Source organism: Lolium perenne, chromosome 4, assembly GCF_019359855.2.
Source record: "Lolium perenne isolate Kyuss_39 chromosome 4, Kyuss_2.0, whole genome shotgun sequence".
Lineage (NCBI taxonomy): Eukaryota > Viridiplantae > Streptophyta > Magnoliopsida > Poales > Poaceae > Lolium > Lolium perenne.
The window spans coordinates 144,184,148-144,203,461 of record NC_067247.2 but is presented as its reverse complement, the minus strand read 5'-3'; the positions used below and the strand labels follow the sequence as shown (position 1 = coordinate 144,203,461).

The 19,314-nt window shown below is 44.0% G+C and overlaps 1 protein-coding gene across 1 annotated transcript; it reads right to left on the bottom strand.

Annotated features, from left to right (window-relative positions):
* Nucleotides 1-13,969: 13,969 nt before the first annotated feature.
* Nucleotides 13,970-17,695, bottom strand: LOC127294111 (GDP-L-galactose phosphorylase 2). The gene is made up of 6 exons (XM_051323863.2): nt 17,121-17,695; nt 16,742-16,845; nt 15,472-15,777; nt 15,203-15,388; nt 14,805-15,065; nt 13,970-14,511 (listed from the first exon to the last, which is right to left on the bottom strand). The coding sequence occupies exons 1-6, from the start codon at nt 17,230-17,232 to the stop codon at nt 14,179-14,181; spliced, it is 1,302 nt and encodes a 433-aa protein (XP_051179823.1). The 5' UTR covers nt 17,233-17,695; the 3' UTR covers nt 13,970-14,178.
* Between the last annotated feature and the right edge of the window lie 1,619 nt (nt 17,696-19,314).

Below are 19,314 nucleotides of genomic sequence, written 5' to 3'. Positions count from 1 at the left end.
GTAATGCGAAACATGAGATTGTGCGGAGAATCCCTCACAGATATGCCAATTTCATGTGTTCACGGAACAATTCTAACCTAGATAAACCTAGATATAATATCCCTTCCTATAGTCTTATCTAGCTGCCTCTATTTCCTCTTAGATAATGTGCCCTCCTCGATTGATATGTGCCTTACATCAGCCACCATTCACCTCCTTGTCGGTGTTCCTTGCTAAATTGGCTTCCATATGTTCGATTAAATTGCCACACGCCACCTGGGGTTCGCCATCTGGCGTAATCCCACCATCAACAGTTATGTTACCATCTCTCAGCCATACACCGCCATGAACTGCCACCAATTCATGCATCTGGTTTGTGATGTTTCCTAGGAATCTGGTTTGTTATGTTTATGTGGATTTTTAGCATAGAAAGTTGCATAGGCAATAGGTGAGAGCTGATTGTTTCAGCATTTACAATGTTTTCCCCTTGCAGGTGAATACATATGGCACAATATTTATAAATTCTTGCTGAGATCTGTGGGTTGATGATTTTTTGTTATCAATTGATTACTGTTTGCGACTTTGAGGCCATTAGCTATTGTTAGGTGAACAGAATTAGAAGTGTGCCTAGGGATCAGTAATTAAATATGCCATCAACGTAGTAAATTTCATGAATGTGCTTCATTTACACATGTTTACTTCTACATATAATCTATATAATTTCATATCTAGCTGAGAACAGCGAGAAATCAATTCCAATGCGAGCACTCCTGCTGTTGAGTGTCTTCTGTGTAACCTGAAAAATATATCAAGTGGTCATGATTTACTTCAGAATGTTATGCTCATATTTACTTCAGAACGTGAGAGTTTTGCACAAAAAATTCTCCAATTCATAACTGTGAAAGGCTTCTACTTGAGGTAAAGATTTTCTAAGTGGGTTAATATTTGCTTTCCAAGTAATGTTGGTGGATGCAGAACGAATTTTTAAACAAAGTGATAGTTTCTAAAGTTACTCTGAGAGTCTCTTTCACAGTGCACGCGATGGCTTGTCATCTTTTTGCAGAATTTTCCCTTTTCTCTTCTATACCGAGAGCATGAACAAAAAGTTAATGCCATGGGTTCACCACAAACATATAAAGGGTATTTCACATGGAAATATCTACGTCCTACCTTCTTCTTAGCCTGCAATTGTTTTTTTTGTTTCATTCTACCTCATTCCCAATAGTTCTGACTGAGATGGGAAAAACTTATCTGCAACATATAAATGAATTTAAGCTAAGAAAATTCCAATGGTGGGGCTAAATGACCTGATGTTATTCTCTCATCAAATAGAAATACCGACTCTTGCATGTAATTCAGATTTTTTTCAAACATTTAAATTCTACATATCGAGCTTGCATGTTGGTAGTAATGATGCAGCATAAAAAAGTGTACTCTTAAGTTGATATCCTGATCGTGTGTCACACTCTCCTTGAACTGCTTTTTGTATCTTCCAGTTTAATCGATGTAGTCGACATTTTGACAACGTCGCTGACTTGCTAAATTGAATAATCACTAGGACAATGCCCGCGCGATGCGGCGGAAGAGATAAAACATGCATGCGATGTTAGATGAGAAGAATGATAGCCGATCTTGTCAAGGTCTACCAAGAAAATTTTACTCATTGTAGTCCACTCTCCTTCCCTCTACTCCTCAGCCGTCCATATCACCATCTTTCGAGAATAGACTATGTAGCGCTTGTAGCAAATTATTGTTGTCATTGGTTGCGGCCCTTTCATGGTGTTCGGGTGTAGAACGATGAAGGAGTTGTGGTCATTGGTTGCCTCATCGACCACCTCCCGATTCGGCTAAAGCTAAGTGGTGCACGACTGATGTTGTCCTTCTTTTCGCTCGGATGCCCTACACGTCGATAACTCACGACTTTGCATCTAATGGACACACTCACCTAACGGGGACACATATCAAAGACCGTCAACAACTTAGTTGCACTAAGTAGCTTCTGAGACCACTGACTATGGGTATGACATCCCTCCTTTAATTATGCACCATGCAAGCTATAAATGTATCTTGTTATACACAGTTGATGTCTTCCTTCTTTCCGCTCTGCGTGTTCATAACTCCCGATTTTGCATGGATTGCAAGGGCTCACACCCTGATTTATATTTTGGATTTTAAAAGAATGGTGCATAATCATATTTGTTCGGGCCAGGCCGGGCCTAACAAAGCCCGATGCAAAAAAAAACCAGGCACCGGGCCTCTTCCTTATTTGGCACATTTCTTAGGCCCAGGTTTGGCCCGGCCATCGGGCCTAAATCTTCGGCCCAGGTCCGACCCACACGCATGGTCGGGCTGACCCAAGCTCGGAAATTTTGGGCCGAGCCGACCAGGCCAGGCTTCCCATGGCTAGGTATATCCACACCTTGCCGCACTATCATCGGGCAACAAATGTATGGCAAATAGTTTGTCACCAGTGACCAGTCATTCAATAAAGAGACTTGTTGACCACTCCGACCCTCCACAACCACAATACGGTTAATTTTAGCGCCTTAGTAAGGTTAACTTTAGAATTTTTCTACAATTAATTTTATTAGCATGCTTGTGTGTTTGTGCTGTTAATTTGTATTCATATTTTTTCTACAATTTTCAAATAAAGATCGCTCTCGGCTCTTCTAGTTTAGACAAATTTGTGTGTATCCAATACTGAGGATGGAACGTCGGTTAGTAGTTATCAGTCACCGTATTAGACAACCACACACTAACATATTCCTGCTAAAACTATAACCTAGCCATTTCACTGAACTTACTAAGAAACTTCCACTGTTGAAATCTACACGTTTTAGTCATTTGACACTTTCCATGTTCCACCTTTTAGCATTTATCAATTTCCATGTTCCACCAAGCGTGCAGCCCTACGATCTGCAGGCTCCGGTCAGCTTGTAGCTAGGAACACAATCCTTCTTGAGGCTATTAGGGCCGATAATTTTCTCAGTTTGTGAGCAAAATAATATCCTCTTGAGTTTAGAAGATTAGTCATTACGTCTAACTGTGAGACAATTTTATTAGGAAACAAAGCTCTCCGACTACTATCTTTGCCAAAGTATCGAATCAGTTGAACTAAAGGTATAAGCTAGGTGCTTATCCAAAAAAGCAGATTCAGAACCTATCCCCTTATTAACTCCAAGAGCTGAAGCCAGATTACACGCGCTAAAGGTGTTTTGGACTGATAAGCAAGCATGAGCTATGATGTAGTCAGCAGCAGGTCAAGAGAGAGGGCTCCTTGAAGGCCGGCTCAATGAAGTGGCACGCTCCGCTGCATGTACGTCGCGAAGTACCGCCCGTCCGTATTCAGAGCACAGAACACTTGAGGGGATTACTGAAAAACAAACTCGAACCAGAAGATGAGGGCATCACTCACCAGCTTGGACACGCTCTGGTGGGACTCCGAGTGCTGGACCCGGGCGGTCTTGGAGTGGACGCCTATGGCGGCGGTTGGCTTCGTTCTATTTGCCGGCCAGTTTTGTCCACCCAACGTCGTGAGCCTCGGTGACTGGAATCGGCCTCCATCTCACCAGCGCCTCCACGCTCCATCCAGAGCCCCCTCCATCGAATCAGTGCCTGCACGCCCGCTGCCTCCTTTGTCCTCTCTTTCAGCATTAATACAAACAGTTGTTGGGCACACACAACGTACATCCAGAGATTTCAATCAGTCGAGGATTGAAAGCTGGGGAGAAATTTTGAAATTAGGAACGTGGTGTGTTCCAGGGGACTGCCAAAGGTAGCAGCGAAGTTTCCTCACATTTAGTCTTGTATGCTAATACGAAATAAAAAAGAAAGATGGTGGCTTATCTCTAGTCCGGCGGTGACGAACGGAATAGGCCGGCCATCTAGTCCGGCGGCGGGACGTGGAGGGAAGCAGCACAAGGGCCTCGACCCTCTTTCCCTCCGCGCAAGCGACGGTAGGACCTCGACCCTCTGGCTGGCCGGTGAAGGGCCGCACCGTCGCCTCCAATTCCCTACCCGGAGAGCACCGGCGGTGGCTGGAGTTAAATCGGCGGCGGGATCAACAGGTGGAGACGCGGGGAAGACCTTGACGTCCTGCGCGCACGCCTTCCTCACCAGGAGATCCTCCCCGACTCCTGCGGCGCCTGCTTCCCTCGCCTCGCCTCGCCACTTCCTGTACCAGGAGGTCTGTGCGGAGGGGATGGAACCAAGCGATCGGATAGGGGGAAAACAGAACAAGCGAACCGTTTTTCAACTGAACGGTGGCAGTGCTTGTAATTTTGTCACAAAAATATGGGCAATAAAAAAACGGACGAAAAAATTGGGGAGAAACCTTCCTTCCTTTATTAGTAGGTATAGATATAGATTTTAGCTATGCATCAAGATTAACATTTCAGACTATGGCCTAATGCTATTTTGGAGAGTGTTGTTGACTTGCTAAATTGAATAATCAGTTTATCTATTACCTCCTTTTCTGCTTCTGTGATTTCGATTTGGTGGCGGAATCATCGGTGTTAGTTTGCCTCAGGTTTTGGATGCGCCTGGTCTAATGAGCTGCTGGTTTCTATGGTTGCGATGAAGCTATTTTTTACTGTCCTTGATCTATGTTATGTGTTCCGTATCTTATTTACTTGAGGATTGCAATTATCTTATTTAGTTGCACACACGGACACCGTCAACGAAAAAAATGAAAACTCTTACAATTGAAAAACGGCGCAGCAAAGCGCGCGGGGTCCTTCTAATACTACATACACGAACCGATCGATCGGTCACAGACCCGCACGTGGGAAAAAAATGAAGGAGAAAGAATGGGATACATACATGGCAGAACTTGATACGCATGATGCTGATGGTTCAGTTATGAGTAACATGCATCGGTCATACCGGAACTTGGAGAGGGAAATCAATACAATCACCGACCTACAGAATAAATTACGTACGGCAACTAAATACGACATAACTGCATAGAGATGTATTTGCTTATATGGTAAGTGGTGGAGCCTATTTATCAGCCTCCTAACTGTGTACAGGGAGTAGAATTATAATTTTTTTTTTTTTGCATAAAGTCAGAAAATAAATAAAAAGAGTCTAAATTGCAAAGCTGACAAAAGGGATAAGGATATCATCTCCTTCAGCGTTCGAGCCGCCATGGCCAGCCCCTCGCTCCCTGCTGTCTGCCCTTGAGCCCGAGCTCGTCGCCACTCTTGCGGGTGCGTGCAGGTGGCCGGAGCGTGGTTCGCCGGCGCGCAGCCCGCGCCAACCTCCAGGACCCGTCCGGCCAAGGCAGGGCCCACATACCTCCACCGCCGTGACCCCGCGCCGGCGTCCTCTCCGCCAGCTGCTGGTTCCCCTCCGTCTGTCTGTACCCATACCGCCGTCCGCGCGCTCGTGGCCAGCACCCGGTCGAGTAGCTCGATCTGGGGACAGAGCTAGCACCGACAAGCAGCAACAGCAGGGACGCGCTCAGGAAGAAATTCGGGCGTGCCTTTCGTTGGATACAGAGCAAGCTAGCATACGAGCAAAAATACAGTCATCTTACTTTCTTCCATCAGTCTAGATACTCCTGAGGATTTAGTGATACGTTGTAATCTGCAGATTTAGTCATTTTGGTCGTCTACAAAATTCAAACAAATAGATTATCTGGATGAGAAGCTTGCATTGTATAGTTGAAAATCATTCTATTTACAACAATAGTTGACGATAAAATCCAAAAAAAAATACTTGATATTTACAACAATAATCAACACAAAAATTATTGCCTATTTACAACAATAATAGACAACAAAATCCAACAAAAATACTTGATATTTACAACAATATTCAAAACCAAAACCATTGGCAACAATAATCAACAACAAAATCCAACAAAAAAAACTGGATATTTACAACAATAATCAACACCAAAACTTTGGCTATTTACAACAAGAATTAACACCAAAATGTTGGCTATTTACAACAATAATAAGATACAATTCCAACAAAAAAATTCGACTATTTACAACAACCCAACAAAAGGTCAGAGAGTAGAGCAAACCGGTGGGTACAACAACAGATTGCAGCAGCTTGAGCGTGGAGGTGCGGAAGGGTGAGCGGTGCAGCGCCGGCGACGAGCGGGGAGGTGCAGAAGGGTGGTAGAGCAACGACGGCGACGAACATGGAGGTACATGAGGGCGGCGGAGCAACGCCGGCGAGGAGCTCAGAGGTGTGTGGGTGGGGGGAGGCAGAACGCGGAGGTACCGGAGGGTGGATACAAATGCCAAGGCCAATTCATAGAAATTTATATCTAGATTGCCCATAGCTTGGCTGCTCCAGTTCGGTGTTGACGTCACTCTAGCCCCAGTTCCGAGCTACGGTTTGGAAAATATAGCAGTTCAAAGTTTCATTAATTCTCATATTGGTTCTGGGGAAAACCGGGAACATGATGATTTTCTGAACGGGGCAATCGGGCGAATCCGACGCGGATGGCCATGTTGCTTGCGCGGGCTGCCAAGCTGGGCCACACGGGCCGCTAGGAAGCCGCCGGAGGCCATGTGGTGTGGGTAGGCCAACGGAACTTTCAAAAAAAAAACAATTTCAAAATTTTATTTAGGTGTAGATATATGGTTTATGGATTGGGGAATTTTTTAGGTACCTCTAGGTAGGGTTTTGGCTAAATGCCCCAAAATGACACATAGCCATGATAAGTTTTTACTAAAATTTTAGAAGAGGTTCTAATGATCAAATGGATGGGATAAATGGTCATTGGAGTGACCAGGTTTGGACTACAGTAATAAAGTTTATAGATTATGATGATCTAACTAAGAAATGGTCCTATTCATGGGTGAGCTGAATTACTCCTATTCATGATGTTTCTATTTAAAAAGATGTTTACAGCGGTGAGTATGTCAAAGTTCTTGTGCTAATCTATTCTTACATGTAAAGCATCCCACGTCTACTTATCACATTACATGGTGTACTACAGGTAATACAGTTAGGAGAAGCAAGAAACACCTAGCTTTTTTTTTTCCTTCAAGAAACTAGATGACTGAATTGCTATAATAATCTGATCAGTTTTCCAAGCAGATCACGGTCATTGTCCTAAAAATATGTGAGCAACTAGATCCATCATGGATTACAACGATCTGGATTAGTCTAAGGGCATGTATAATGGTGATGACTCAGTTGTTTGTAAGAGGTAGTTACAGATGATTTTGGTGATGTGGATGAAAGATAATAAGAAGAGAGAAGGAGGTTGTCCGTAAAGTTATAGACAGTCTGTAGGCTTCTTGCAGACAGCTTACAGACACCATTTTTGTTGTTGTACAAAGGGTGTCTATAACTTATACTCACATATAGCTATGACTAAAAATAGATAACTTACAGACATACTATTGTATACACCGTCTATATCATTGTCTATAGATGATACAGTATGGAGTAGTATTACAGACAGCATCTGTCTAAACCAATGTACATGCCCTAGGAAGAACACGAAGACACAACTAACTAATATACACATTTGTAACCATGACACTCTCTTTTGTAACCATGACAATTCTAGGAGGAATGAATAGTAAGGAATTGGTGGTAACGCAGCGTCAACAATAAGGAAGACAAATCATGTTCATTCCATTTTATGAATTAGTATATAAAATATAAAAATGTTTATTTAAATATTTTTCATGGTAGGAAAATATCACTGAATCTCAAATATTTTTAATATAGCATGTGCATTTCTAAGAAATTCCGGTAATATTTTTGAAAAATCATACTTAAATTAGTTTCTTATTGTTATTATTGTGATTCTGTAACGAAGCACTGGCAGTGTACTAGTGTTCTTTATTTCCCGTTCGAGGGAGTCCAGCTGCTCTTGCACATGACGAGAGATGTGTCGTGGGGCCAAACAATTAGTTCTTAGCACAGATTCTCCCAATCCTTAGGCTGTTGCTTTCTTCCTTGATTTTCTGACCGAGGTTTTGCAGTTAGAAGAACTTTATATCATATTTTTAGAAAAAGTCAACCAATTAGTACAGAAAGATTTAAAAAATATAAATAGGTCTTTACACCACCTAGCAAAGAGTACCCAGCGCCGGCCCTGGGGAGGGTCTGGCGGGCGGCCGTCCCGGGCCCAGAAAAATTGGGGGCCCATATTTTTTATATAGGCTTACTATACATTGCAGAAAAAAAAAAAGCGGTTTTACGATTTTAGATGGGCTTGGTCTGAAGTTGGACCTTTTCTTTTCCTATTGGTTTCCAATCCGGCTGGCCGGCCACGACTTGAGTCAACGCCTGAAATCCGTTCCATCTACCGATATGTGAAACATCACCAATTTGCCCGAGCCCGACGCCTCGATTCCTTGCCTGCCCTCTCGCGATTCTTGGCTATCGCCTAAGCCGCCTGGTTTCTGCCCTCGCTCTCGCCGATCGTGACCGATCGACCGCAAGACGATCTGATGACTGCTGCCCTCCTGCGGACTACGGTGCTGCCTGCTAGTCTGCCGGCCAGTGGTCGTCGCAGTTGGCAGTCCTAGTCTGGCCGTCATCAATCAGACAATCATCCAATCTGCGTATTAGATTAAAATAGATGCAGTTCTCTTGGAATTCTACTATATGATCGCCTATAATTCGGGTTCTGAATTTTGATTAGTAGTTGTTGTTCTTATTTGTAGGAGGGGAGTTAACTGGTTTGGCAACTCTATACATCGACAAGAAGTTAGTGACAAGTTTGATATTGATTCCATCGTCACGAACTTTGTTTCTAGGAATTGGCGGAGAAAATTTTAAGGTATCATGTAAACATTGTTTTATATGAATATTGAAGTTGTGTATACTTAAAAGTATTTATTTTTCATCATCTCATACATGCGAAAAAAAGTAGTAAGAGGGACCCAAAATTTTAGTTTCGCCCGGGCCTCCGAAATCTCAGGACCGGCCCTGAGAGTACCAGCACTAGAGCTGTCGTCCCAGCTCCTCTCTCACCGGAGCTGGGCAACCCTTATGGTAGTAATACTTGTTGCAGTAGAAACACCGCCTCATTTCCTTTCCTTGACACTTTTTTAAAAAAGAGGAGGAAACCACTGAGGAGTATATCCTTTTGTCTGAACTACTTGTATATTTTATAATTTGCCACACATTACTTTAACCCTCTATAATTTGCCACACATTACTTTCTGTTTTACTATTTGCCACACATTACACCAATTTCTTTATAATTTGCCCTATTCCTCCCTTTACAGATCTTTTAATTTTTTTGACCCCAAAATACGTTGTGTAATACCGTACTGTACCCCTATGGCTGAAACTCTGAACCAAACATAGTAGATCTATCGAGTCAACCAAATCAGCAAAACAAGGAAATTGTGGGCATCATTCGTTCCTGGCGGAGAAACGGGGATCCAAGAAACAAAGAAGCTGGGCGGGCTTGGCAAGATCACCGCCGCCGGCAGCCGCCGGACCACGGGTGGCGCAGCCATGATCGGAGACCATGAAGGGCAGCCACGATCCATGTACAACAGCTCTCCCGAACTTCCCACCTTCCCATCTTTATTTGCCACGATCTGTGGTAGATAACTGACTAAATATGAATCTCATCATATTGCCGGGATCCACATCTTGCTTTTGTTTCTGCCGGGATCCCCATCTTGCTTTTGTTTCTGCACTACACCATGCGGGATCCCACACCATATTGGCATGTGTTCCTGTGTGTGCATATTAGATGTCAGTATCAGTACCATAATGTTGACTTATGTTTCTCACAAACAAATAAATTGCTATTTTGTTTTCTACAACTATGTCATTTATATCAAATATTACATTCAATGCTCACTTATGTTTCCTCACAAACTAATAAATTGCTATTTTGTTTTCGACTAGGGCATCGACGACAGATACTACCAACTTGTCTACTTTGAATATTGCCCAATCCAATGATGGAAGTAGTTCAGTTGATAGAGTCATTGATTGGTCTCAAATTGAGATAGCACCTGCAAATGAAAATGAAATTGAAGTTCCTGTAGCAGAAGAGAACTTGTGCTTGATACTTGGAATAAATGATAAATCTGGGCATCGACGAGCGATAGCTGGAGCAGCTATCGAAGCCTCCATTGCAAACATCAATGCTAGTATGGATGATATTGACCAGCATTTACTTGCTGATGCAGCGATCCCTGTGCCCGTGAAGAGAAGCACTTTTGGTATGACAAAGAACATCCTGTGATAGAGGAAGGTTCCTTGTTTACTTCAATGCAAGAGTTTAGGATGCTCTTGAGAACATTTGCTATTAGAGGCAAGTTTGACATTCAAATACAAGATAGTGACACTACTCGATTTATAGGCCATTGTAAAGGAAATATATGTCGTTAGAGAATAACGGCTAGGACAACAGAAGATGGAAAAACAGTCAGAGTAATAACTCATCTAGCATCAGCCTTTGATGTTGTATGTTGCAACTATTGTGGGGACCCCGGACTAGCTATCCAAAATCCCTGTTATGTATACAGTTCACGATCCCATGATCAGTGCGCCGTGAACACATAACCGAACTGATATTACACCATCCATTACAAAGCGGAATAAGAAAATTACAATAAGGTCACATGACCATACTTACATAATAGCCTCGAAGGGCTTGACCTAATCATCAGAGTAGCGAAATCACTTCAACAGAGCCCAAATCATCTGCCATAACCCTACAGGCTGGGAAGACGTTCCTAGCTCGCATAGACGTCGCCAACTCTTTCTTCATCCGTCGTGTTCCTCCGAGTCTGGCCAAGTAAATAGCCAGGGACAAAGCCGTGAGTACATTGGAATTGTACTCGCAAACCATCACGAAGGTACATTGCAAGAGTGCAAGTTAACAAGTGCTAATCTAAGATGACAAGAGGGAAGAGCTAATTTCTCTTGTGGAAATAGCATGAAGAAGAGAAGTAGTTTCTCTTGTGGATAAAGCATGTGGGAGGTGGAAGAGAATCAGTTTCTCTTGTGGATATAGCATCCCAACATCTCAGTTGATGGGGACACTATGGGAGCCCTATGACATCTCTATATCTTTGTTGAAGAAGATACTTCAAAAGATAAACTACGACATCTCTATATCTTTATTGAAGAAGATACTTCAGAAGATATCCTACGACATCTCTATATGTTTATTGAAGAAGATACTTCAGAAGATATCCTATGACATCTCTATATCTTTGTTGAAGAAGATACTACAAAAGAGTTCCACAACATGAAACACTAGGAAGGGGTATCCCAATTTATTTTTCTTCCTCGACCATCTCCATATGGTCGACACAACCTTTCCCGTACCTTTCCGGTACATCAACACTTTCTCACTTTCTTTGTAAAGCATTTCTAAAACAAAACTCGACACAGCTCGGTAACGGCCATTCCAACTGTCCATGACCGCGGACGCGGCTATTCGAATAGATTTAACTCTGCAGAGTGTGCGCACTTTCCCCACAACTATCTGGATACCTATCGTGTGGGCATCATCCCCGCATAACAACATATGCCACGACGGATACCAGAACATAACCTTTCGCCCATTCGACTTAGCACGGGATCCTACCCTATGGAGTATGTACCTCCCCGGCACTCAAACCAAGCATTGACGGATTTTTGAACAGTTGTAGACCATATGTTAGTATAGACTCCACCTTCATGAATGGAAAGTGGAATGGTCAGTTAGCAGCGTGTACAACACTAGATGGACATGACTGAATGTTTCCTTTGGCATTTGGATTCTTTGCTTCAGAGACGACGGAGGATAATTGGACTTGTTTTATGAAACAATTGCATAGGGCAATAGGACTCTTCAAAATCTAGCTATCTATGCATGCAAAGGGTTAGAGAATGCAGTTAAAAAAGTTTTTCCTCAAGCTGAGCAAAGGGAATGCTTTAGGCATCTAATGGAAAACTTCAAAAAAAAGTTTCATGGAGACGTTTTTGGTCGGATGTGGCCAGCAGCCAAGGCTTATCGCGTAGAAACATTTAACTACCATGTGGCCAAGGTATTTGAAGCTAAACCCGAGGTAGCAACCTACTTGAGTACTTATCATAACTTGAAGTGGATGAGATGTGACTTCAACACCGAAATAAAAGCAATTCTCTAACCAGATGTTTAATTGTAGGAGACTTCATGACAGCCCTGGGGTTATTACACGGAGGTAACACTTCTGATTGCTTTCATATGCGCAAAACCATGGGAAAAAGCAATTCTCTAACCTGATGTTTAATTGTAGGAGACTAGCTATGGTCTTGGCTGGAGATGGTGCATCACCGCCACCTGTGACACCTATTAAATCTCCAGCGAGACCTACTTTTGATGTGCCTTCAAGTTCAAATGCTTGCGAGAAAAAATTAACTCCAAGGAGGAGGAAATAGTGATTTTATTGCGTCGAGACTGTTTTCAATTTTAAGATAGATGTTTACTGTTTTCAAATCTGAATTATTTGAGCTCAACATATGATGAGTTGGTGATCTTCGTGTGATGAATGATGTCAATTCAATGTAATCCAACAGATTTTGTGATATATGGATGGATGCTATTAAATCTGTATGCATATGCATATGCCTCCGATTTAGATTCAACACCTATATAACAAAATAAGAAGTATGCTATACAATTAAATTTGTATGCAATGTTTAAAACACTACTTGTACAGAAGCATGTCTGCAGTTCGTTGATAGAATAGGAGTGCTAACCTACAGTAGCACATCTATTCCAGTGATTCAGCTGAAATAACCAGAACCAGGTACTGGCCAGAAATTAACAGTTCATGAACATAGCACCACGCGCTGTCTTAGCACCTGCTGGTTCATCGTAAATGTATATTCTCTTAGTTCCCGAAGACCGTCGTTCGCTGCTTCTAGGTTCCAGCGGCAGTTGCTTAAGGTCGGTCGTTACATGATCTGATCCTTATGGCCAACACCAATCTGCAGTCTAGGTTGAGTTTGCTACAGAGATTAGAGATGAAGCTAGAATACGCGTTCAACTACCACCCATCTTTCTTCTTCTCTGTCACTAATTCAAATAGTGTCTATGCATACATGCGTGCTTTCCATTCAGTTCAACAGCAAATATAAACAAAATTCAGCAATAATAGATGGAGGGGAAGAAGAGAAAGCTTACCGGCAATAGCTGGTTCGGGAGGTGGCCGGGAGCAGCATATCGAAGAGGTTGCCGGCGGCAGGAGCTCGGGGATGTCGCCGCGAACATCAGCTTTCGAGGTGTCGCCGGCAGCAGCTCGGGGGTGGATGCCGGCAAACGCACCTCCAGGAAGGCGACCGCTAGATCTTCCTCATCACACCATCCGCGGCCGCCGCCGAGCGCCACCGTGGCTCCATCTTGCGATTCCCCTCCGTCCGCACGAACATGCATCGACGAGCTCGTTGCCTCCCCTGCCATGGGCTAATTCGCCGTGGCCCGGCCAGCCACAGGACGAGCGCGGGCATGGCGGCCGGCCGGCCGGTCGGCCGGCGCGGACCCTGCCGCCGTGGCGTGCTCCATCGTCGGGTGCTCAGTCCCGTGGTCACTAGGAGAAAGAATGGGGAATATCAGTGGGCAGCGTACAGTGGTTGGGGGGAGACCGATCTGTTTGGTTCATGGATTTTGTTTCATCCAGGTGAGTTTCAGCCATATTACGGTATTACACAACGTATTTTGGGGTCAAAAAAAGTTAAAATATCTGTAAAGGGAGGAATAGGGCAAATTATAAAGAAATTGGTGTAATGTGTGGCAAATAGTAAAACACAAAGTAATGTGTGGCAAATTATAGAGGTTCAAAGTAATGTGTGGCAAATTATAAAATATCCCCTCTACTTGCTATGTATTTGTCTGAAGTTGTGTAATCGAATTTGGAAATTGATTTAACACCTCCTAAAATGCTTCAATCCCTACCAGTTATATGTTTCATCTCACCGGTGATTTCTGTCTGCAGTGGCCACAGGTGCAAACGATAAACTTGACAGAAATAGCAAAGCTGGCAGTTCAGAGTGAAAACAAGGGACGGGCCATGAACATCTCGATGCGTTTAACTATAGAAACAAGCCAACCCACATACCTGTGCTTAATAATAATTGGCACAGTATGAACACCAGCAGCTAGCCAAAAATAATACATCAGAGGCAAAAGTAGCAAGCAAGAGCAGCCACGGTACAATCACTGCTATCACCAGCAGCCACAGCTAGTTTGAACCAAGCGACCTAGCGTCCCGCGTCTCACTGACGGACGAGGCAGCCTTCCGGTATGTGTGAAGAGGCTAGGGGGACAGATGATGAAGATGCGCAAGGAGACTCCTCAGTGGTTTCCTCCTCTTCATCAGATTCAGTGAGGCCAGTGGCCTGAAAGATGCAGTCCTTCACCTCCTCAAATCGCTCCTCCGACAGGGACACCTCAGCAAGAAGCCTCCAGGCCGAAACTTCTGATGCCTCCTCAAAGTCCGTCCTCCGTTTCAGAACAATGTGCCCACTGATCTCCCATACCGCAGGGTTCACCTGAGTGTCCAACAGATCCTGGCTCACTTCACCGAGGGCTTGCTTCTCAGCATAGCACTGCATTTGCAACACAAAAGATTAAGAAACATAATCAGGGAGGGAACATACCATACATTTGGGTGAAACATCCAATACCATTACTCAGTTAATATGCCAGTGGTGGAATTTCATGGAGAGGACTATGTGATAATTTACAATAAATTAAACTACAGAAACTATTATCATGTTTGCAGAAAATCTACCTTGAGAATTCATTTCTTGCTAGATAAATTATGGAGTTCTGTGTTCCCATATCAGAAATGTTCATGGTCAAGAGTGAAAGAAGTGTGTGACTTTGCTGCAGAAATTACCTGAGGGAAGAGGAAGATCCTTCTACCAGAATCAGAGATGAGGACATTGAAAGGAACATTGTTGTCCTGGAGCCAAATGCAAGCGTTGGTAACCACATCAGCCAAATCCTTCAGTGTGTTGCCTCTCTCAAACACCAGCCCTCTCACTGGGAAATTCCTCAGTTTTGACACCTTCACTCCACTCTTCAGCACAGACTTAGCAAGGGGGATCTTCTTGGTAGGCGCCTTCTCAACAGGAAAAGGCACCGATAAATAGTATGCCTGTAGAGAAAAAGAAAGATCTTTGCGTTATCACCACAACTATTAACTTATGTTTATAGCACAGAAGCTATGAAAGGATCAAGTCTTTGGTTAGAAATTCAGAACAAAACACATTATTTTCTGGCATGATGAAGTACCTGGAAGTGGAGGTGATTGATAGTGGCAAAGGCACCCAAGCTGTTGTAACCAAGTCTAAAGTACGGGCTTGCAGCCTCAGCTGCCATGTGCAGTGCAAGCACGAAGCTTTCATGATCAATTCGCTGAGGCAGACGGTCAAGCACCCGAGGAATGAGAAGCACATGACCATACTCGATAGGGCTCACCTGCAACCCATTAAAAGTACTAGTGTTAGCAATAGAGATACATAATCTGGAATATAAGTAAATTCTGGTTGAGAGATATGTACATTGATTGCAACTACGTTGGGAACATGGTCACTCTCAGTGCTTGGGGCATTTGCAAGGAAATAGCTGTCGTCGCCACCACCACTCTCAAAGCGGAACAAAACCTCCTCCTGGCCAACCTTGGTGAAGTTGAACTTGGCAGAATCGAAAGGCTGGAGCACACAGTCAACACGGAACTCGGTCGGGCGCTTCTTGAGGTGGCGACCTTCATTGAGCTGTGCAACAAACCCAAGCTCACCAGGAATCACCTTGGTCTCACAGGCTGTGACATCATATCGGAATAGGCCTCGGGCCACCCTGTCCTCCCACTAATGAAAACAAAGTCAAAACACAAAGTTTAATAAAGAAACAAGAACTATATAACAGACAACCCAAAATAATAAGATACTCGATATGAGATGTTTCAATGACTCTTTTCAAGACAAATTTTCTAGTGTTTTCTCCAAGTCAATAATTGTTATCTTTTGAGCACAGAGCAAACAAAAGCACAAATCGACCCTAAAAAGCTTTTTTTTTTTTTGCAATAACCAACTCCTAGTGCTAAGAACGAATAATTAGAAGCAATCATGCTAGAATAGAAGCTCTCGCAAAGATAAAGAGAGTGCACTATCATAGAAAAAAGGCACAATTTCATCTCAATAAATTTTCGTTTATTCTCTATTTTCCCTGAACCCCAAGTAGAAATACGATTTTGCTTTTTGTTTCAGGAACCACCTCATTCTAAGATTGGTAGGTTCATCATGGACTCATCTCGTAGTTTTGGTGGGTAGAACATTTATCATGTTTCCTACTAACCTATGGCTTAAGAGGGATGAGTTGGAAATGAACCAGCTCATTATATTCCTCAAACAATAATAGCATAAATTTCTGATAAAGAAAACTAATAATTACAAGCTTGTATTATGTCTACAACAACAGTATAAGGTTTTACTTAAACAGGGTGCATAGCATATTCAAATACACCAGATTCAGCTATTTAATTGATCACCTGAATCTAATTACGAAGCAAAGCAAGATAGCTACCAAACTAAGAATTTCAACTACCAAAGGAAATCTAAGCATATTTATGAAAATCATGTACGAGAATACAGTCCTAACAATAAAGCCGCAAGCCATGAGTTCTATAATAACAAACTTGTCTGATCTTCAGAGGAAACAAAAAGCTACTGAAACGCTGATAGTACTTATTTTAGCAGAAGAACTATCAAGTGTCCGAATTCTTTCATCAGTGAAATTGAGTATGCAAACTTTGCCAGTACGTATTTTCGTTACCTGGGCGAGGAGCAGAGAATTGAGGAAGAAGTCGGTAGGGAGCCCATCCTCCTGAGCAGGCTTCTTTGGGTTGGCCTTAAAAGCATAGAGGGGGAGCTTGGAAGCTGCAAGTGATAAACATATAAAATGCTTAATTAATCAAAGGTGATTAAACCTGCTACTTTCTGGCAACAGAAATTGAAAGTTTCAGAACTTTGTTTGAGTTGTCTAATAAATAAAAATACTTCGATTGGATTCCTGGGACGATAAAATACAGCAGAGGAAACAAAGAAATTTGCAGCAGAGGAAACAAACTAAACCTCGAATTAGACTAGTAATTCAGTTGCAAAACTAGCTAGATATGAAAAGTACCCCAGGCCGGATAGGCCTTAATACGCACCAGGCAAGCAGCAGTCCCCGAGGCAGTTCCTGCCGCAGCCCCCTTGTGCTCCTTCCTCCTGGTAGTTGGAGAGCACCGTGGGCACCCTCTTAATCGTGAGCTTCAGCTCCATCGATCTCCTCCAAAACTTTGTAGCGTGCAGGGAATACCGTTATCGACGACGACCTACTCCTAGCGCGCGCGGGTTACCGCTAGATAGCTAGGGCGCGCGCGATCAGGCGAGGAGGAGGAGGAGGCGACCGCCGCCGGCGAGGAAGAGGAGGTCGGAGGGGCTGCCCCCGGCGGAGGGGAGTGCGCCGCGTCCGCCGTGCGGCTCCACCTGCGCAGCGGGGGCGCCGCGCCCGGGCTCCGCCGCGGCAGCCGTGATGCCTGCCCGGAGGGACAACAACCCGGATGGCGGGGGAGGGGCCGAGCGTCCGGGAAGAGTACGGAGGGCTCCTTCAAGGGAGGGGAAGGGAAGAGGGGGAGCTTCCTTCCCTGCCCGGCTGCCCGCCTTCCTTCCTGGACGGCGGCGGACGTGGGGGACGGCGGCGGGTTGGTTTGTGGCTGGGCTGCGTGGGCGTGGCAGCGGAGGCGAGGGTGGGGGCGGCCTTAAATAGAGGAGCGGGAAGGGAAAGGGTTTGCGTTGTGCGGTGGACGCCGCGGCTGTGTGTTGTGGCGCTGCTTTCGCCGCCCGCAATCGCGCGGCTGGTTTTGCTGCTTGGGCCGTCCACCGCTCGACCTCCGCCACAACACGAGCGAGCGCCGCTGCTGACTCGGACATGTACTCTGGTACTGTCTTAAAATAATTTCCTTAATTTTTTTTCTAGATACGAGATGTATATACATATAACTAAAATAGTTTATACATACTTTAGACTATATGTATCTAGACCAAATTGAGCAGCTTTTATCATAATATTTTGTTCATCTCTGTTGCTACTTCTTGGGTGACCAAGAACTAGCAAAGTGTGTGAGTTGACAATTGAATAGAAGACGGAATGGAGATGGAGAAGGCAGAGACCTAGTTAGCGACGGCCACGATGCGATTGGCCGCATGAGAGAACGCGGCAACGAGGAATAGAAAATGGCGTAGGTGAGAAAAAAAATACTCAGGAGGGGGATGGGGTGTGCCGATTCTAGAGAAGATGTCGGGCGGCGTCGAACTCGGAGGGGTGGTCGGGTGCGGCAGGGACCATGGGAGGAGCTTGTGTAGCATAGTGGCAAGGTGCACAGTAGCATGTCGACCGCAGACGGGAGGCCGAGGGTGATTGAAGGACCACTAGCCATAGAAGGAAAAGAACATAGGTTGAGCGCGGTGACCGAGCAGCGAGCACTAGTTTAATTCTCGGTCACCCAAGCCCTAGCAGGGTGCTTTGTTCATCAGGTGAAAATGTCTTGGCCATAGAAATTTGTTCATAGATATCTGCAAAAGTATTTATATTGTTGTAACCATATTATTTTTAGTTATCTAATAATGAAGATTATAGATAGCAATACATGTAAAAGTTTTTTTTCTTAAGATCACCGTAGTTCAACTTTACTTTTCATATTTCTAACGACTCGCATTTAATGATCAAAAAGTTTAGAAGTTTTCTGACTTTTTTTTGTTTTTAGGTTGAATTAAAATTTGCTTCATATTTACAAACCCTGCCATATTCCTACAAGAGGGTGGGGATTTTGAGAAATTTGCCAAAGGCAAGCATATGGCGCAATGGCATCCTACAAGTTTGTTCTACAGTTCAAACAAATGTTAAATCGACTTCAGCGCCGTATCAATCATACATAGCGTCGACTGATATTGATCGGTCGACTAAGAATTATATGAGCGGGTGTGCTCCATTTATCAGCCGACTAAAAATAACACACATTTTCGAGGCAGAGAGCGAAGCAATAAAAAGTTCCTTTTCAAAGTAAACCCAAGTTAGGACGTGGTGCCTCCTTCTATCTCTGTCAGAAGGTATATTCGCCCTGTATGAGAAGATCAAAGCTCCTTTTGGGAATCTCTCGGGTCAATAATAATCCGTAGAAAACCACCAAAACGTGCGTTCAGAAGCACCGCTCGGCACTGCAACCCTACAGGCTACAGCAGTACAGTACGCAGAAGAGCGTTCGTCCAAGTATAACGAGAGATGACAAGGCAGCAGACGTGGCAGTTTCTCCAGCTTTCTCTTCGAAGGCACCCATGTGCGGCTGCAATGGCTCTGCCTTGTTT

Coding starts and splice junctions, on each gene's coding strand:
- LOC127294111 (XM_051323863.2), bottom strand. CDS start 17,232: ATGGAGCTGAAGCTCACGATTAAGAGGGTGCCCACGGTGCTCTCCAAC. Junction 16,846..17,120: donor CGGGGACTGCTGCTTGCCTG/GTGCGTATTAAG, acceptor TATCACTTGCAG/CTTCCAAGCTCCCCCTCTAT. Junction 15,066..15,202: donor TCAATCACCTCCACTTCCAG/GTACTTCATCAT, acceptor TTTTCTCTACAG/GCATACTATTTATCGGTGCC.